General features: G+C 43.6%; 2 protein-coding genes across 10 annotated transcripts in view; both read right to left on the bottom strand.

Moving 5' to 3' along the window:
- Positions 1 to 16,697, bottom strand: part of LOC124343136 (small conductance calcium-activated potassium channel protein-like) — a 54,119-nt gene extending 37,422 nt beyond the window's left edge. For 6 of the 9 annotated variants that reach the window (XM_046796295.1, XM_046796300.1, XM_046796302.1 and 3 more), the window contains exon 1: positions 8,610 to 8,793. The gene's annotated coding sequence lies outside the window, so the exon portion shown is untranslated. Of the gene's footprint in view, positions 1 to 8,609; positions 8,794 to 15,910; positions 16,194 to 16,291 lie in introns of those variants that run through there. The other 3 variants (XM_046796296.1, XM_046796298.1, XM_046796299.1) reach the window with 3 other exon arrangements.
- A 1,315-nt stretch (positions 16,698 to 18,012) lies between these two features.
- LOC124343228 (sorting nexin-2-like) lies at positions 18,013 to 21,121 on the bottom strand. The gene is made up of 11 exons (XM_046796480.1): positions 20,976 to 21,121; positions 20,523 to 20,804; positions 20,405 to 20,461; positions 20,108 to 20,339; positions 19,817 to 19,978; positions 19,628 to 19,749; positions 19,352 to 19,558; positions 19,195 to 19,287; positions 18,985 to 19,128; positions 18,719 to 18,871; positions 18,013 to 18,600 (listed from the first exon to the last, which is right to left on the bottom strand). Exons 1-11 carry the CDS (start codon positions 21,051 to 21,053, stop codon positions 18,550 to 18,552), a joined length of 1,581 nt encoding a protein of 526 aa, XP_046652436.1. The 5' UTR covers positions 21,054 to 21,121; the 3' UTR covers positions 18,013 to 18,549.
- Between the last annotated feature and the right edge of the window lie 33 nt (positions 21,122 to 21,154).

Genomic DNA, 21,154 nt, shown 5'->3' with positions numbered 1-21,154 from the left:
GTTATTCCATCACATTGCAGTATAAAAAAAAAGGGGGGGGGGATGAAAAGCAAAGACCCCGCGGACGACTATATCAGAGCCCACAGTGTCGTTCATTTGGCGGCGTCAAATAAAAGGAGGTCACGTCTTCGCTCAAGTTACGAGTCCTATTTTCTGTCTTGGGGGGTCGACGATAGCCTGCCATTATCGCACTGATGCCAGTCTATTGAAATTCAGCAAGCCCAACAACACCAACAACAACACCAGTAAAAAAGGAAGAAGGGAGGAGCTGGCGGAAAGTGTCGCCATTCTTATTGTTGTCCCATGCGACCGCTCGGAGCCCGCTCGATTTAAAGATGAGGGTGCCATCACATCCATATGAACGAGGAACGTATAGTCCGACGGGCCACAAGGCGAAAAGCGATAAAGAAGGAAGGAAGCGGCCGAAAAAAAAAAGAGGGGAGAAAAAGAGAAACGGGTTGAGTCCCAAGATATGGACGATCGTGGTGACACCCGGCTGTTTCATAAAGTCTACCAGAGAGTGCTAGCGATCGTAAATCATCACTTCCAATCTTCCGCCTTAGTATATAATATATATATATACTGTTGGCATAGTTACTCCAGTGCCCACACCAGTCTTTCTAGAGGCTTACGTAATACAATTTTTTTTTTCCCCCGTTTTTATTATTATTATTATGTGGGTGTCATTGTCCTTTGGTTCTTTCGAGTTCACTGACAGTGTCCTTCTCGTATGCGCAGAGAATAAGACGAAAAATAAAAGTAGCAGCTCATCAATTACAGGAAGCGAGCGAGAGGAACCACCAACTGTTTTTTTTTTTTCAGTCTCAACCAAAGCTTGATATACTCCGTGGATGTGTATATACCCCCCCGCAGTTGATTAACTACCAAGCCCCTCTTCCTCAACCATGACCAACAGCGACCAGAATCTCACGTCGACGAAAACATAAACGCTGGACAAGGCAAACACAAGGAGCCCAAACAGCTATTCTTCTTCCTTCCTTCCACCTATCAAATAAGGAAGCAAGAAGGGAGGAATATATATTTATATATATACGTAACAGTTAGCCATAGAAGAAACAAAAGAGTCCAAATCGCATAAATTTCCCGTCGGTGGGAATCCTTCCCCGCGAAAATTGCTATCTTTTCCACCAGCTTATGAATGCACACCTCTCCTACTCTTTCACTGCTTTATTGCGTTTCGTCTTCTTCGCTTTGTCCAGGGGCTTCACCGTCCCTTCAACCAGACGCTCCATGTATATATTATTCCCATATATCTTGTTATCAAAATGCTTTACGCCGACCCATCTCCGTATACACTCTACAGTTGTCAATTAGGCAGAGCGAGGTGAGTCGGCAACAACTGTAATTGGATTGGCCCGCTCAAACTGCAGATACCTTTCCCCATTTTCCGCATGGATTCACACAGACACATACTGGAAATTAATATAGACGAGAGTGAGAGGTGAAGTATAGACGGTGGAGAGAGAAAGAGAGAGCAGGTGCCTCAAAGACGAATAATTGCCGCTACTGCTCGAGTACCTATCGCTCTCAAGTTCATGGGTGAAGGTTCATCAGTGGGAAATGAGAAGAAAAGAAAATGAAAAGCTTTTCTCCTCACCACTCTTTGATTGAAATTCTCTAGCAAATGCCACGGGTGCGCGAGTGTTTAAGAAACGGAGCGATGCGAGAGAGGCAATGTATATATATAGATAGATGAATACTAAGGACAATATGAGTTACACAGACAATAGCACAAAGATATAAAAAGGGGGAAAATACGTGGCCATAACTCGGCGAGACGTCATTGCGTTGTGGTTTTTATTTTTAGGCCTTGCGGGTACTGTCTCATATTTTTTCGCTTCTCCTTTCATGTCCTTGTATCGTCTAATAACTAATCGATCCGCCCGTTCGTCCATTTATTAAACCAGCCGCATACCCCACGGGAGAGAGAGTAGAAAAAAGTCGAGGAAACAAAGGAAACCAATGAAATAAGTTTCGAATTTTACACTGCGCAACCGTCCGAAATGAGAAAAGATGCATCAAGTCTACTGGGGAAAAGAATGAAGAAGAGGGAGGCGATAAAAAAAATGGCAACTTTTAGTAGCAGTGATCGCCCATCATACACGTACCGCCATCAAACGCAAGTCAAATGAAAGGAAAAGCGCATTGGAGAAGCGAATATGCCGGCGGAACAAAAAGGCAGGACGAAAAAAGAGAAACGGGGAAACAGCACGCACGATGATTTGCAACGACGGTTCGATGCCCCAACTATATAACCAGAGACGGTGAAGCGAAGTCTGAAAGGGCAACCCCCTCACCCTATACATTATACCCAGTCAGCCATCCATCCATCCGTTCGTCCGCCGAGGCAGTCTATCAAAAGCGCGGGTCTTTTGCCGCGTGCGTTAAAACAAGACACACACACACACACAGGAATCGTGGCACGCGGCTGTAGAGAAATCGTAACTAAAAAGGAGAGCCGCTGCATTCAAGAGACTCTTGTGTGTGTGTGCAGCAGTTACTTGTCTTGTTCTTTTTCACCCTGCCTTTTGCCAGCGTCGTTCCGAGTGCACGCTCAGCAAACATCACGATATACCGTTGCAACATGACGCAAGAAAAGAGAGAAATGCCCTTGTTCAACTCTTTTCCTATATAAAAGAGATGGTGCTTCTATTATTTCAATCTTTTACTACCGGAGCGGACCTACTAAATATTTCAGCAGAGGAATCGCAATGGGAAGAAACGTAGTGGCCAAAATTAATGAAAAACTCGATAAAAAAAAAGAAAAGAAAACGAAATGAGGAACAGCAAACAAACAGTAAATGGTTCTACACAAATCGGCTGGAATTGCGCAACTCCAAAATTGGATGCAGGAGAAAATGTCGGGGCTGGTGGCGCAATAGAACGAGAAGAAGAAGAAACCCGAAAAAAGAATTGACAGCCCAGACTCAGCCAAAAGAAACAATCCGGAAACAGATAAATGCAAACATGTTCATGTTCTGATTGAGTTTCGCACAATCGTTCTATTCGCTATGTGTTTGGTACGAGCATTCTCGCTCTACTTGCCCCAAACAGAAACGAACTCTTTCAAAAAGAGTTTGACATAAACCGGGGGAAAAATGATCCATCATTTCCCTCCAATTCAGACTTCTTTTCGTTGCCCTCGAATACCGAAAAGCCCAGAACTACATTACGACCGCTAGGCATAATGGGTTAATTTAGATTACACACAGCCGCGGAAATGGTAAAGAACGGATGGAGAAAGAAATACCGAGAAAGGGAAAGACATTAGACATGGAATACGGAAGAACCCGCACAGCCGCACTGAGCCGGATCAGAAAAAAAAAACCCGACAGGGATCGTCGATTACTTTTGCTCAAAAAGGAGCTGGAAAGATTTTACTTACTGGGACTAGATTTCTCCAAATAGAAGTGGAATCCACTCGGATGAAATATACTAGGAATCATCAGCGACCAACACTTCCCTCAGTCTCCACTTGGACTCACAGCGATACAGAAACAACTGAGAGGAAAAACGGGTTCGTCCTTTATGGGCAGTCCGTTCGTTAGTGAGAACCTCAAGTGAAAATCGTTTCTTTAATTGACGAAAAAAGAAGGGGGTGGGGGGGTAATGTAACGCAAGTCCATCAACAAACGGTCTTCGCAGTCCATTCCTTTCCCATGTTTTACGTGCCAAACACGTACGTGTTTCTTCTTTATTATCCTGCCACCCCAAAAATAACGCACGAGTAAGCGCAAAACAGAACATCTTGATACCTTACTTTCATTATTTTTTCGCTTCTTGTACGCCCTTATCGTGTCGCAAACATTGGTCGGTGCGATCCGGTGCCCGCTTCCGTCTCTTTGGCTCCAATGGGAAAATACAGGGGGCTGATCGTGTTTCTCTTGACATTTACTCTAGCCTGATGTTGATATTTTCTCTCCTTTTACATGTTCCAACAGTTGCAGAGCTACTTAATCTGAAAGCAGCAAACGGGGAATACGGAGAGAATCCGCTGGGTAGAAAACAAGCAATCTACTTTCTTCTCTCTCTAGCCGAATGAAAAAAGCCAACGCCTTCGTTACACAATACCTATCGACGGAATACTACGTCGTAGAGGTTTCTCTCCCCCCCCCCCCCCCACCCTCACTTTAACGTAGTTTAGATGAGTATTGTGAGTCGAAGCCCATAGAGTCACGGATGCGATCGAGGTGTGTGATTGAATCAAAGTTACACATAGAGAGGACGGGTTTTATATACCCAGCGGGAGAAGCGCAGAGAAGAGTAAGCGAGCCGAAGAGACGACAAGACACGTACTTTTCTCCGGAACTAGTTGATCACGAAGAGGCTCTTGTGTAGGGTCGGTCAAGTGGAAGAACAGGCAAAGGAAATAAAGACGACCGGGAGCAACTTTCTTGCTTTAAAGTAGACGAGTTGACAGACACGATAAGGAAACTTTCCTACTCTTCGGGATAGGCGGAGTGAATGCCATCGCGGCTTTTGAAGAGCCTTTATTTAGAAAATTTCCACTGCCAAATCCCCAAGTCAAAACAAAAACGCTTTTCTTCTTTTGTCAACGTTCAGCTTCTGGATGAGATAAAGTGGCTAACATAAGTGGATGCATAGGTTACGCCCCATCTACAGAGAAAAACTTTCGTTTTTTTGCAAAGTCGATGAGACTTATTGACCCTTTTTTTTTCCTGGCGGAGTGGTCAGACATCTTACGCAAGGCCGACTCTCCCAGTCTCGAGAGAGTAGCCGATAATCGGGCAGACGTGACACGAATGGAACAGCTCAATCGATATGACGGGAAGTTATTTTTTGTTTCAAAGTTACATGCATACAGAAACTATTGAAAATACGGAAGTGTATATGCAATATAATAGGCCTAAAGAAAAAACTGTCCAATACTCGATGAAATGACTATCATTCTGCTGGTGTCTCCCGCATTTTGGGATGTATAAATAGACCGCTGACTGTGTCTTTTATTTATCTCCCTTCTTCATTCCGAGAACGAACATAGCGTGTGCCTGGACGTTTTGGAACGACAGTATATATATATACGGTTATGGAAGACAGAAACAGGCTGCATGGGAAAACGGAATCCAGGGAATAAATCGATCGGCACAGGACATTTCACAGACAAGAAGAAAACCAAACGACCCACAGGCCAACCCGAAAAAAAACTAGAAGACAATTCTCTGTCGTACCCGGTTCCTATACAGAATACGCTCAACACTTTTTTTTTATCTCAAATTCTTTCCGTTCTTGTTAGTTTTCGTACTGTTGTATTTTTACAAAGGCTGCCCCTGTTCACGACCCTGGACCAAACAAATATTGCTACGAGATGGATATGGTGGCACTCTCGGCCAGCCGACCGTGCAAATCAAATTAAACAACCCATAATAAAAGCAAACGAACAAAGCAACTCAAAGTGGAAGGCGTCATACTTTACTTAAAAGTATTGTAGTTCCCAGGGAATTTAAGAATCATCTTGTTATTACGAAAAGAAGCATAAAAAAAGGGAGAAACAACAACATAATCATTACAAAATAGCCTATTATCATCTCTTCTTGTAAAAGGAAGCAAAATGTAAAAGAAATACGCGGAAGGAATTGATATGGTAAGTAGGTCTGTCCGAGAAAGATGAGAAAACCCTTCAAGAGATGAAAGTTAAACCAACCGAGTAAACAATAAGGGAAAAAGCCAACAAACAAAAGAACAGCAGCGCCTTTGAAATAGAATTTAAAAAAAATAAGAGAATCGATCGCGGGACACGGTTGCAATCTTTTTCAAATGAAAATGTGGACGAATTCTGGACCTTATCGTGAGCGCCAGGGAAGCTCAAAAGGAGGGTTTGGAATCGTGCTAGACAGAATGATCTAATACGTCATGTCAGGGAGAGGGTGGTTAGAGAAACAGGGTTCAATTTCGATGCAAGGGTGATGACGGGGCTGGGCAGCGACAACAATCAAGGCTTTCCCCTTTCTTTACGTACACATACAAGTTATACGTAAAGTATTTCTTTTTTCTCTATTCTACTCTTCTCTTTTTCTCCATCCTTCGCTTCCCCTTTGTGTTGCACAACCAAGTAATAGGAGACACTATATGGACGGATAGATCCCGATGGTGGACGACTCACGATCAATGGCTCAAGAGGCCCCCTCCCTCCTATATAATAACGAATGAGAAAGGGAGAGAGGAAAAGATGGAGGAGGGTCCCACACTGGTCACCAAGGAGAGCTTACTAAGAGTGTGTATACACAACCGCCCTTTTTCGGGTTTGCTATTTGTCTTCGACCTTCGTTATCTTTCCTTCGGCGCCCCGTGACGTCATGGGACTAAACCAAGCTAATAAAGCACACGGGGAAACCAAAATAAACGAGACAGAAACAAACGAGAGAATTCCCGTTCGAGAGAAGTGTGAAAAGACTTTCAACAACGTGGCACTGGGGCTAAAGAGCCAAGGAGTTTTGTTTGGGAAATCTTGCAGCCCTTTCGTTTAGACCACAATTTTAAAATTAGAACGCGGTCCGAACCAAGACTAACAGAAAGCTTAGATTAGAGTGCGGAGAGGACCTTGAGGTCCGCCACTCTTTTCTTTTTCTAGAACTTTGTTTTCCACCAGAAAAAAAAAGTATAAGAGAAAAAGACGTTCAAGAAAAAACTGGGATTAACATAAGCAATATCGCAAGGCGGCCAAATCCCTAAAAGAAGGAGGGAAATAGCCCAGCCCAGTGTCTAGTACCAGGCCTTTTTGACGGGCGACCGTCGGTTGTTAGGGGGCGGTCAAATTCAAAATAAAAATAAACAAAGAAAAGAAAATTGGGGAGGACCAAAATGGGGCAGTAAAAAATTGAGAAGGAAACATAAGACGAAGCACCCCAGAAAGAAAAATCCGCATAGTTTCCCTCGGGAGAGATTGAACGGACCAATCGTAAGAGAAAAGAAAATGAGTTCAATTTGACCTCTGGTTTGTTATTTCGTCCTCGTCCCGGTTGAGCTGGACACAAGAATTGGCCATGCATACTAGAAATCCCCCCCCTCCCATCTTCTTGTTCTCCATTTCATTGGCAATGCCTTGCCATCGTCCGGCAACGATGGGGACCACCAGATGCATGAATAAATTACGGCGCATATTCATCCTGATAGAAAATTAATTACGTCACATAATGGATCGCGTCGAGCACATCTACCCCAATATTATTGTTTGTCCTTGGAGCGTCGTCAACCTACGCAAGTTTATCCTTGGCCATTATACACCTTATTTAATGTTCTAATCACTCATCGCTCCCTTTGTGAACCCCGCCTCGGATGTTATGCATATCCGAATTACCCGACTGACCGCCACGACAAATTTTAACCCTCCCGTGCTGCAGCAGTTATATCGGACATCAAATTGAAAACCACAAAAACTCGAGGGATTTATAAAACTTTAGGACGGAAATATCAAATGTGGGCGGAGTGGGTATGTGACGCGCGCATAACACGAATCCATAATGTCAAAAATTCATTCCGGGAATGTTTGACTTTTTAAGAGTGGGACATATCGTAGCCGGACTAGATGAATAGCATGTACAATACTACTTGTCCATCAACCCAATCTCTCTTTTCCGCTATGTCTGCCGGCTTCTTTTTTCCCCTACATCTCGAATGCATTTCTGCGTAGAGCGCTAAGCTATGGGGATAATATCGGCTTCCGCACTCTACTGTTACTACTATTGGGATCCTTTTATTCTGCTTTTACTCTGTGTAAGTGCAGCGTGTGTCTATATATGCATGTTTCGTCTTTCTTTTCACTTCCTTCCGTCTTTGCCCTATCTCCCCATTTTACTCCTACTTCCGCTTCTTTCTTGGCGAGTCTAGACCCTTCTTCTAGTTTATTACGGTGTCTGGCTATTACGATCTGACCGAATACGTTAAGTCTGAACAGCGTTTACGCCACAAGTTACACGATACAGTGAAGCATATGATATGGCGTTTGTCCCTGAATTTGCGTATATACATGTTTGGACAAGCAAGTGTGACAAGCGAAACATTTGGATTGCCATCGTCGCCCCCATTTTGTTTGCTCTTCTTCCCACTGGTAACGACTGGGCGAGTCCTTTCCCGCCTACCCAAATGAAAGTGGGGCAGAAAATGGGAAAACTATATCGAGAGAAAATGGAAAACAGTCCTGTCGACGACAAGAAGGAAAGACCAAACTTCTAGTTCATTATTTCGGTTATCAATTGAGCTGCGCTTTCAAAACGACCCTTTGTCCTATCGACACTTGGCAAAGAGAGAACGTTCCTTTTAGTGCAATGAAACGTGAAAAGTCAAATGGCGGAAAAGATAAGGAAAAACAATTTACAACTTCCTTCAAGTCAAAATGGACCACTTGGATAGCAAAAGGCGATCTGCTGGCATACAACTGACAGCCTGGCTCAAACGAGAACCAAGTCACATGGAAATAAAACGATTGGACGTTGATGAAGCAACAATCAGAGAATCAAATGGGAGGCCGTTAAACTATTCATTAAAAATGAGTAGCCCACGTGGAAAGAATAGATCGGCCACATTCAGAGCGAATACCACGACAAATAAATCGAGAGAAAGAATTACGGTACCAGGTTTTGTGGATGTCTGGCAGGATCTATTTACGAGTTGCTAAACCAGAAGAGAAGAATGACCGCGTACCTCGACGAAGTTGACTGGTACATTTCGCGAGACGATTCAGCACACACCTAACCAAGTGATATTGGCACTGGAGCACAGACACCTTTAACCTTTTCGACAGAACAAAAGATACAAACTGCCAATCGACTAACCAAAACCAAATCCAATAGTTTCTCGAGCGGAGGATAGGTAAGGAAAAGAGCAGCGTTGTCAAGTTTGCACCTTCTCTTCAAGGTTTCAAGTAAAGACAATTTCCCATTTGTCCTTGGTTTTTCAGAAGAAATTACATCATCGATTTAGGAAGAGAGAGAAAGGAATATATCCTTCCATTTTGGTCTTCTGAGAATCGCAGATCAAACGGTAAAAGTGTGATTGAATTTACAGCAGACGAAACCCAGAATCAATCCAACTAGTGGGTTTTCTCGTGTTTTCCCTTTTTGGTAGTCTTTCATGCCAATCTAACCGTTGTCTTCTTTTTCCTCGATTCTCTAGTGTGCACTCACCGAGTCATAGGGCCAGAAAGAAAAAAAAAACACTTTTTGTTATTTGGGAGGCTTCAATCAACGACTGAAGATTGAAAATGCCGAAAAAACAAGCAGGCGGAGGCGGCAACGGAGGGGAACACAGAGAAGCACATGTGGGCCATAAAGGCCATTAGGTAGACATAGAAACCGCTCAAGCTTAGATTTCGATCAAATGTCAGTCCAACTCACCAAACACACAACATAATAGGAAATGTGACAATAGAATTTTTCAGGAATCTTATTCAAAATTTAAAATACACAATCCTACTATACCGGCTCCTACTATCGCCTTAAGTATCTTTATGTAATGAAGAGTTGCCCAGAGCAACGGGGCAAACACACTCGGCGAAGAATCGAACAAACCAAAGCAACGTTCATATTACTCTAGACAACGTACACACAGTTGTGTGTATCACACACGTCCATCTAATGTTATGGTCGACTAGACTTATATTCGGTTGCCCTATTTGCTCTGCTGGACACCGGACCGCATACAGCGCCTTAACAAACTCCGGGGAGAAGAATGATTCATAATTCAAATAAGTCTTGTCAAACATGACGAATCATCCAGCAATGCTATGCTTGGCGTAGTGCAATACTTATTCTCAACTTGTTAGTCTTGATCGTTGGCCCATTCAACTTGCTCGTTGATAATGATAACTGCCATCCAGTCAAGCAGAGACATTTAACTGTCCGCCCTTGGCAACTTCACTCATCAGGTGAAATTTTCTAGAATAAATGAGACCACGGGACTGCCAAAGGATTCCTTCAATTTCTCTCTGTCTTCATTTTGTCTTCACCCAATTTCCTCCCCATTCCGACCATGTTCTTCTCCATCATCATTTCGTTCCATCTCCATCCGTCTGTCGTCTGGACGCCGGTGAATGAACGCCGGGAACCCAATTCGCCTTCTTTCTCGCTGTCTACTACTCCTAACCACTACTTCAATCCCAATTTCTCAACGTCAGTAACAGCATTTCGTTCCGTCTGTCTATTTTGATCTCTCACGTCTTATCTCATCTTGTCTCTTTGCTCGTTCCTATCCAAAACAGCGTGGAAACGTAGTACTAGTATAGAGTTTGTACAATACGTAAACGTTCATCCGTTTGCCTGGTCGTCGGGAAACTGTTGGCTCCCGGTATCCGATTGTTTGTTTTGACAGATGCGGCCAAAGGCGCGGGCAGCCAATTGCGTTCACAGGGTCTGTGGCACGAGGCAGAGGAAGAAGAAGAAAAAAAACAGAAACCCGAAACAACAAAAGTGTAAAAAAGGCGTAGGAGGGCAGCAGTATATATAGAGAAAAGAAGAGTCACAACATCCTTAAAGAGCTGATAGGAGTGGATTTTACGTAAACAGGGGAGACCCGGACGCGGAATCCGCCGGGGGACTGAATCCGGCGTTGGGAATCAGGAGGCGAGAAATTAGCTACGCATTTTGTTTTTGACGTTGTTATGGCGACAAATAAACAATATGAAAAAGCCGAAAGTCTCACAGACGTCGACGACAACGGGGGGGGGGGGGGGAGAAAAGAGGATGAATTTATAACTTGAGAAAAGTTGCAGTCAACATCGCATATTACTTGCAACTCTCTCAACAGAGCGGGCGGGAAACTTCCACCAGAATGAAACGAAAACTTTTCGCTTTTCCAGATCTCACTGGAGGGGGTGCACGTATTATAGAAGCTCTTGTAATCAACGAAGCAGACAGACAGAAAAACTACCATCAGGGCATACACATTTCCTTATTTCCCATTCGCAAACATGGGGGCTCACTTCAGTTTGTCTGGTACGGAATTTTTTTTTTTTTTTTTTTTCCGCCAGACTTGGGGGGGAAGCGGATCTTTCTTAACAGGATTGCAGAAATAACTCCATCAAACAACATGAGCTAGACTCGTCTCCTGTAGATGTCGCTTCGTTTCGCTCGTTTCCATGTGCGGAGCCAAAAACAGGAGACTTATAGCAACTCCTCTTTCTCACTGACACTCGACTCCATCACCAACGATATCACATTGCATTCATAAAAATCACGGACGCAAAGCGGCGAAACAACAAGGGAGACATTTCTTGATTCCTTTGTTCGTTGCGAAGATAAAAACGAATAAATCAGCTCCTAGAATTCTCATTCTTTGATTTTTGGGTGGGTTTTTTCATACGCAAAAATAAGAATACACTCGAGAAAGATGCAAGTTGAGTCGGAATTGTGGCGAAGGAGAGAGAGAGAGAGTGAAGGAAGGGCTGTTTGTCTTGTTCACTTTATACTGCCCCTTGGCACTCTCACGGCGGGAGTCACAGCCGGCAGCGATCTTATTTACAGCCCGGATATCGTGATTTAGGATCGATTTGACAAGCAATGCGACCTATTGCCCATCGATCTTGTTTGACGTTTCGCCTGGTGTTGTCCCGAAATAAAATAAATCCATTCGTCGTGATCGGGCAGCAATACGGTGGATGCTCGTGTTCCAGACTTCAAAAGACGAGTATTTTTTTATTATTATCGAAATCCAAGCGATTGAATATGTCAAAAAGTTGGGAACTACTTTCGTAATCAAAAAGGGGTAGAGAGAGAGAGACTAGAAAAACAAACATGTCAAGGTAAACAGACGACACACACCCAAAAAGAGAAAGAAGAAGAGAAAAGAATAAAAAGACGGTGGAGAAAGCGGAGAGAGAGAGAGAGGATAAAACCGACTTTGGGTTTGGTGGGGGGTCTTATATCGACTGCGTCTCAAAGGGATAAAAATGGATAGGAGCCCAGCGTCGAGATGAAGTTCTTCATCAACTCACCACCAACCCAGCATGCACCGCAGTAGACAATGTGAGCGGAATAAAAAAAAAAACGTTCACGCTAGACTTTGCCCCCCCCCCCTTTCACGGTCCCAATGGAGGGACTTGATATCCTCGACGGTCGACTTCATGACAAAACCCCGGGCTCAAAGACACACCACGCACAACGTCGTGCAAAAAGGAAACTATTGACGTCGTCTGGCTGGTGGTAACAAGAGTTTTCTTAATAATAAAACGGAGAAAAAAAGGACAATTTAACATACAACATACAGTTGAGGGCGGAAAAGAATTGGCGACATGGTAGAAAAACTGAACTCGTGTGCGGTGACAGGGCCCAAGAGTCGTGAGGATTATTCGGTTCAAGTGCCGAATAAGCAACTACAACCAAGTTGCACAACATTGTAGTAGTACACTACCAACTGGTAGTGTGTATAGCGTGGACGACAGTCTGGAAGATGTCAACCTTAAAATGTAGTCGGGTAACTTTTTGAGTTTGTACCTTGTCTCCTGGCGGTTTCAAAAAGTTCCCGATCGAAAGGTAAACAGAAACCTTTTTTCGTGAGCGACCGACTTTGCTGGATCGTTATTCATCGGTCGTTATGGATGTTAGAACACACGGATGCAAAAGAAAGTTCCTTTTTTTGGGGTTGGGGGGGGGGGGGGTCTTCTTCCACCAATCAAAAAGCTGACTCGATCAACAACTGACCCAACCACGCCCAATTGTCTCCCGTCAACGATGGACGAAGAAGAGCTACTACCCAACAATCCCTTTGCATTCCCATGATGCAGCTATAGCTATATCTCTCCCCCGTCTTCTCCGTCTGCCTCTAGAGTCCTGTACACATTTCCCATACTGTTTTGGAACACGTATAAATACATGTGACATGTTCATACGACTTGGATTGCATCGCATGCAATCAACTTAGCATGCGATCGGTCGGCAACAGACAGCACAATGTGCGATCGGTTTTTCAGTAACGCACGCACTGACGGCAGTCGAATTACTACTACTCCGCCATCTCGAGCAGACGGGAATAAAGTTGCTTCCCCCCGCAAATGCAATAACGACCCTTTATTAGGGAGAGAAGTAAAAATCCTCTTCGACAATTTTCTCCGCTCATCGGCATTGTGTATGGAGTCTTTACATTGTGCACCGTGCAGACGTGCCGAGAGAAATGAACAGAGCGTGAAGTGTGTGCGAGCCCATTCTGCATAAGAAATAACGAACGCCACCCGTTTAATTGGGCTTATCGATTACCGTCACCGACAGTCGCGGCCAAGACACCTCGTTGCTGCATTAGTGATGACGTTAGCTAGAAGGTGTGTGTGTTTGTGTGTGAGCACTGCATACCGCAGCAGATGGGCGGTCACCGACACTCAACGCAGTTGTCAGCACATCATTCGTCATTAGCGTCTGATAACAAGTTAGGTTTCCCCATCTACTCGCCTGTCCGTTTACGTTCCGCACGGACATGATACAAGAAGCTCCGAAAGACAAGGCCAAAACGGACAGGAAACTTTTTGTTTCGTCTTTATCTGACCAGATAAAACTGAGAGACTCCCATCATCAGCGCTATATGTACTCCCAGCCAAGATAAAACAGAAAGTTTCGAGTTACCATCAGAGAGAAAATTTGATGAAATCATCGCTTAAGTCACTCAGAGGGCTCTATACGGCTCCCCTAGCGTCGGAGCATACGAATCGGGATTCTTTTTCTCACGTCCTTTATTTTGGTTATCTCCTTGGCACTCCTGAATAGCAACTCGAACTCTTAAGAGTCCGTCTCTTGATCAACGAGTCCCAAAAGGGTTTTAGTCTTTGAGAGGCAAAGAGAAACGGTCCAATGAAAGGAGAAAAGAAAAAGGCGGAAATGCAATAAGCGAAAGAGAAGAGCGTGAGAAAGAAGAAGGGAAAAAAGAACGAAAAAAAATGGCGAGATTTGAATCAGCTAGCGTCGAACGCGTAGTGACAAAAGGGGATCTTACAAAGAACTAAAGGGAATAAGTCAATTCAAAATTGTTGGGTACATTCTCTAAGCCAATGGCACAGGAAGAAAGAGGAAATAAAATTCAGGATCCAAGAGCGAAATACAATAAATAAGTGAGAGTGAAAGAGAATGGAGAATACTATACGCCCAGTGAGCGGATGAACGTCTGCAAAATGATAAAAGGCGGGTGAGACAAGATCCGGTTAGATTAATGAGAACCTTCGGATGAGCGTCATCACGGACAAAACATACAAAGAAAAAAATAAGAAGAAGAAAGCGACGGGCTATGGAAACGTAACGAGAATAGCGACACCGTCGTCTTCTATTTTTCTTTTCGCTTGTTTTTTTTACACGCTATCGCAGTTCCATGACCAGCTATATTCAGCCTATTCCAGTCGCAAACAAAAACTATTTTCGGGGGCGGAGAATCAACATAACATACCACGACATCAAATAGAGATGAAATGAGCCAGCATTTCATTTAATGGGAAAATAGAAAAAGAAAATCAGTCGAAACTCATCATCGTGCGTAGATGTGCTCGACTCAAAAGTGTGCGAGCGCTAGAGAGAGAGAGAGAGAGCAGGGAAAACATCTCGAGGAGGAGACAAGAGCGATGGAGGAGGGTTCTTCTACTAATGAACCATCAACGCGTCTGTCTTTAAGTTAAGTAATCTACAGACTGTTCGTCCAGCACGTAATGTCCTCTAGGCCAACCAACGAAGAGCAGAAGAAGACATCAAGCAAGGAAGAAGAGAGCCGAGACAAGAGTTGCAAATGAGACGATAACAAAAACAAGCGGGGGCCACGTCTGTCCATCCGTCGGCGACTCATCAATAAAGAAAACATCTTAAGAGAAGAAACAAAAAGGAATGAAGATAGGAGGAACCCACTTCTTTCGTAGCTGAACGCGCAGGGCCAAGTGTTGCGTGTACACGGTTCCCCCTCTTCCCCCCTCAAGAGATGAAAAGAACTTTTTTCCCGGACCCAGAAAAAACTTTTTCTTCCTTATGGTTTATAATAACTTACCCGTTTTCTTTTTCCTTTCTTAATCTCATTAGATTGTAAAGCCAAAGAAAAAGAAAAACAGTTGCAGCCTATGCAAAATTCAATCTCTCGCCCCGGCTTTCTACGTCGATAACGACCAACAAGAAACGCTTACGGAAGAGATATCCCGCCGCTCAGCTGTAACGGATTAAATTCAAAAAGGCATCCGAGAGAAGAGAAAAAAGAATACAACATCAATAAAAGGCGGAAGCAGAGCGGAAGAAGGAGCAGTGTATAGGGAAGTCCCATAGACCAACCGATGCCGAAAACCGGATATGGACGTGATCAACTAGATGACGACAGAGTCAACAACCGTCTTGAAATGAAATCAAAATGAAGAGACGGCATCGAAAATTTCTAATAGAGCCACCGCGCGTTCGTCACGGTGAATCGATCGCGTCATCTATTGATTGATGGCAAATAAACCGGGGCTAAAAGGAGGAGAACTCTGCTGCTGGGTGGGAGTGCAGCTAAATAGTAGGTAAAGGGCATAGCAGACGGGAGGGCATGGTAGAAAATCGAAATAGATAAAAGGGGAAACGAAATCGTGGCGCCTGTTCCACGTCGCTCCCTAGTTAAAACATAAATAAAGACTCGTCGCATGGCAACGCTGCACTTAGCGATCCGTTCTCTCCCCCCCCCCCTTAGTTATAATCCCGACTAGTTAAACGAAATCACGACAAGAAAAACCCTTCTTGTTTTTTTTTCTTCTCCTTTCAAAATTGTAAGTAAATAATTCAGCGCACGCTGCCATTTTCGAAACGTAGAAAAGCGAATGTCGCGGATCAGATTCGATGGTTGACGGAATCGATCCGATTTGTAGATCTCACACGGCTCACGCAAACACGCTTCGTGAGAGTCAGACACACAAGTTGGAATAACGAGCGAAGGAGACAGAAAAGATCAGGCTTACCGTCAGCATCCATAGTGACAGCAGCCGGAAGAGCCGAGTGAACCGTAAGAAGAATCCCAACGGTCCGAGCGTCGGTTGTGGACGGGAGTTACGACGCCAAAAGAAAATGCCTTGACGGGAGCGCACACGATAACACTGTTTTTTTGTTTTTCTCTCTCTTTTCTTTTGTAGAATCGAGTTTCCCCTTGACCACCAGGACAAGGATCAGCCAGCCGGATGAAGCGATATGGAATTGGTTGAGGGCAGCAGCAGCAGCAGTCAGTCCTTCTTAGTTTTGTCCCATCTTGATTGAAAAATTGAAAGATATCGTGAGTTTATGCTATTTATTTCGTTATTTTTTTCGGGAGAGGGGTTTTTAATGAGAATCAAAATTGTTTATACAAAGGGAATGGCGAAGTATCGAGTCGGAAAATAAAAGAGGACAATTTCAGAGGAGCTTTTGACGTAACGGCGGCCTCCTTCTAGCTGCGAGGTGTGCGATGCACTGAGAAGCCGACCGCCGGTAAGGCAACGTTATATTTACCCAGTCTTTGCTTTCAGCTGGTAGTAGTGGTGGTGGTGTTATGGGGCCCCCGCTGCTCTGCCACCTCCTTTTCCTCCCTGCGCTGGCTGTTGCTGCTGCCGTGGCGACGGCGCGTAGCGCACACGACGCTCCATTACTGTGCTCGCGCATCCGGTTCCAAACTTGCGTTTTTGTCACCACTCAATTCTTCTTGCTTGTAACTTCAATTGTTCGATACATTGTGAATAAGTAAATGCCACGGTCAACAAAAATTCGGCCCCTGGTCAATATCACATCTCCTATTAATCCTGAAATGAGGAGCACAGGGACCGTTCGGATCGTCACGAATCGTCCCACGTATACAAATGCGAAGACCACTGAATTTACCTCGTGAGTGAGCGATCGCTCGTGTGGAAGCAGCTGTGTGTGGGACTAGAGTGGGAAATGAAACGCTTCAATGGATTTCCGATTGTCCAGCCTGTTTGAAGAATAGAATATGTTACATTTCATTCAAGAACACAAGTCGATTTTCTAGGGGGCGGATTGTCAAGACACGTGAAATAAGCAAAGTAATGGAGAATGTGCAATAATGGAATGAGAGTGAACGAAAGGAAAACTTGTCGTTGTAGGCGACTCACGAAGTGGGAACCAGTAGGAAGAAAACGACGCGTAATGGAGTGAAAAAATCCAGAGCTGAAAGAAAGGAGACACGAGCTATCGATTCACTTCTTCCTGTGACCTTTACCGTTAAGACAATGATGGGTATCCGTAGCAACGGACGATATATTGTAACACTTTCGTGGTTTCCACTTGTCTACATACGTACCCCTTTCGTGGAGTCAACTTCACCATCTGCACAAGTTTTGGATTGTCCTCACAATTGCCTTCTATTGTTGTCCGATAATTCTTCAAGTTGCTGGACCTGAATGCACTTCTCCTACAACAGAAAACAAAAGAAGAAAATAAAAAAAGAAAAACAAAATAAAGGTGACGCAAATAAAAGATGTTTGGCCAAAAACAAAAAGGGCAAGCTACTTCCAGGAATAGAATTGGTACCTGTTTTTTTTTTGTCTTGCACTTGTTTGATTGTACGCGTAGGACACCTGTTACGCGTATCGGAGAAAGAGCCTGGGGGGGGGGGGGAGGGGGGTCTGGCAAGTGAAACTCGACTCCAATTTTATCCTAGACCTATGTGCTCCCGTCATCGATTTCTGGTCAAACTGTCCATTTGCTCTATCCATCTCGTAACACCACTCTCAACTCTCAGTCCCAAGAGCCTCCAGCAGAGACTTCAATCTCATTTCACTCCAATGCCGGGCAGACAGAGAATGTGTGCGTGGGCGTGAGTAAAGTGAAGAGAAACGATTTAGCGTCGCCAACGAGACGGTGTCGTCTGTACTGCTCTCAGGAGATTGTTAAAAGTTTGTATGAGTCGGCGCCGAGATTCTTCAGTTGACTATGTTCGTCTCAGACTGAGGACCTAGAAAATACATGGGCCGAGAGACATCACGTTCGTCAACCATGAACACACATGGGATGGAAAGGTTTCGGACAACTTTGCTGTCCGTCTAAATTGATAAATAGACGAGGAACAAGCAGCTCGAGCCAACTTGAACAATTTAATCGATAATTTTCACATGAACGGTAATACATTTTTTTATGCCGCTTCAGATTTTATGTAAAGCAGTGGCAAAAAAAAACTAACGGGAAAATAAACCTTCGTGTTGGTTTTAAAGAGTATTTGATGACGGAAGAAGAGGAAGGGGCAAAAATAGGAGGGGTCGGGAAAGCATATGGGTTCTCGTTGCTATGACGACACTCGGTTGATTGGATGTGGTAGCGGATGGGTGAGAGGGGAGGGTAAAAAAGACGGGAAGAAGCAGAAGGGAATGCACATCCCAAATCACGCAAGGCACACTAGTCCTTTACAACGAGAAAAAAAAGGAATATAGAGAATGTCGCGTAACGGAATTGTTTAACTTGGATAACGAAACGAAGATTCACACAGAATAGTTGGCTTCTCAAATAGCCATGGAAATGAATAAGAAGAGAACATTGACGACGAACGAGAGACACCGTGATAAGAAAGCGCAGCGCAGCACCGTCTTTTTGGGATGATCAGTCGATCGGTGCTCCTTCAAGCGATAGCTTTGGCTTCGGGCATGTACGTCTCCCAATGTTCAATGATCTGTAAAAAATGCGTAACGTAATTTTATTAAGACTCCCTGCTCTTCTGTCGACGAGTCTACGTCCCTCAAATTGAGATTACCCTCGTTTAGAAACCAAATCAAACTGAAATTACTTACTTTGTCCTGAGCTTTCATCTGCGCTTCCAAATAAGAAATGAAAGCTGCTTTGAAATCCTTGACGCGTTGGAGATCGAAGCGTTCCAGCTCTTTCTTGATCGCCTTAGAAATACTGTCAAACTCCTCTTGACTGCGGTTAACTTTGGCCTCCCACTAGAAAGGTTTTCAAGTCCAAAGGACATGTCAAGTAGAATTCGTAAAAAAAGCGAAACACTTCGAGCAAACATTCCTTAGAGCGCTCATCAAATCCAGGCATCTTATCTTACCTCTAAAACCTCATCTTTAGCAGGCGCGACTTTATCGGAACGACCAGTCGATTCCCATCGATCAACCGCTTCCCGTTTTTTGGCCAACATTTGCTGAGCATGTTGCCACGTCTGGAAAGCCTTAACACGCTCGTGAAAAACATCCTACCACGAACCAAGAAAAAACAAAATTCGATTATTTGTCGTTTGGTGGAGTGATCAAGATTTTACCTTTACAACACCCAACAGCCCCAGATAGTCCTTGATAAGTTCGTGCAAAATGTAAAAATCCGCATTTGACTGGTCGTTGTGAACGCCTTCTAACTTTAATCAGTAAAAATAGATAAGATTTAGATTTGAGACTTTAACACGTGTTGAAATTAATTACTTTATCGTGAAGGTCGGCCATCTTAGCTAGGGCTCTGGATAAACCTGCATGATCCTCGCCATTGCTCAGCAAAGCCAATCCTTTCCCCAAAGCAGCAGTGGCGTACGCTAACTCGCGTCGATGACTATATAAACCCTCCAGAGACGCTTGTAGCCGGCGAAATTGGGATTCTAGCGTCTCAAGTTGCTGATGACGCTCTTCAAACCACTGAAATTAAGGTTGAAGAATGAAACACTTATTGAAGAAAAACAAAAAAATAGTAAGAGTACGCCTTACAGGATCAGATTCACCCATCTTGAAAGCAATTTTAGTCACGGTCTCACCCATGCGGTTAAAAAGCCTTAGTACACCTGCTCCACTGAGAGCCGAGGTATTCGATGCACGTGGCAATTCGTCTTCTGTAATACTCAAAGGAAGGAATAAGTGCGTGAATTGCTGTAAAGAATAAATACAATTTGAACATACCGCATTCTAAGAATTCCCGGAAATCAGGATCTACTTGAAAAATTGGGTGGATAGCAGTTCGGATCAGATAACGTTCAAGGGCAGCCCTTCGACGCTCGACAAATTCCGGTAATTTGCCTTCCTGTTCAGTTTGACCACCTGCCATTTTGACTTTGGTAGTACCTGAAATTGATTGATTGGTAAATGGAAATTAGGGAAAATGTGAAGAATTCAACAATCAATTCTATCAAGTTCAAGATTGCAGGTATATGGAACTGTATATGTAATTCTGATAAACTCTTGGAAACATACCAACGACATTCTTCTCGGGAGGGGCTGGCACCAGGCGACCTTTGTGTAAGTACTTTTCAGCAAGTTTATCGTGCAGTCCAAGAAAATCCGAAAAACGTCGAGATACAGTCATTTCGTTCTTCTTGAATAGTCCAATGTTGGTGCGAGTCACAACGTTGTAAGTAAGGAAGGAAGAAATTCCATCACCAATTTTTTGAGGATCTTTAACACTAATTGTTATGAATTTATCACTCTAGAAGTAAAAATATTACAGATAAAGGAATGAACACACCAAATGTAGACTATACAAAAATATACCTCTTCAGGAACAATTTTTTCCTCCTCAATTGTGGTCCCAACATAATTGCTGTAACTCTACATAGTATGAAATAAAAATAAGTGGCTGTTACATGCTACATTATATCTTTTAACAGACCTGTGTTCTTGGTGATGTTACTGATGTCTCTAAGGTTGGCCGAACAGGTGTTGCATCAATCTTCACTTCTTTTGGTTCTGGAATATCTTCGAATATATCTTCAGGCTCAGATCTGAGTTCATGCTTGGCATTTGTATCATCAACATCATCCTTGAATTCACTATCAGAGTTCAGATCTATTTCATCGGCTGCTGACAAATTATTAGATTGCTCTTCTACAACAGACAAGTCATTTGATCTATCATCTTCTAGAGATATGTCTGCTTTGGCTTCCACTTTAATCTGCAAAATTAATATAACAACGTTAAAATATTCTGTTTAATTCCCATTATGGCGATGGGGGCGGATTCTACACGCGGACATAGACTACCAAACCATGATCCTGAGAGACCAAATAATTGATCGGAAAACACATTTACAATAACCCAGAATTGCTAAGAAACAAAAATGTACCTCAATCGCCGAAGCAAATAAATCGTCATCGTTAAATTCATCATTTAATTTTCTTGGAATTTCTCCATCGTCTGCCATTTTTCAACTGTATTTACGTGATATGTGTTCGTACCGGAGAATAATTGTGCGATCCGAGTGACATCTAACGATAAACCTAGGTTTTTTAAAAAAGTACTCCT

Source organism: Daphnia pulicaria, chromosome 6, assembly GCF_021234035.1.
Source record: "Daphnia pulicaria isolate SC F1-1A chromosome 6, SC_F0-13Bv2, whole genome shotgun sequence".
NCBI lineage: Eukaryota > Metazoa > Arthropoda > Branchiopoda > Diplostraca > Daphniidae > Daphnia > Daphnia pulicaria.
The sequence above is the reverse complement of the archived record's forward strand: the minus strand, read 5'-3'. Positions and strand labels throughout refer to the sequence as shown.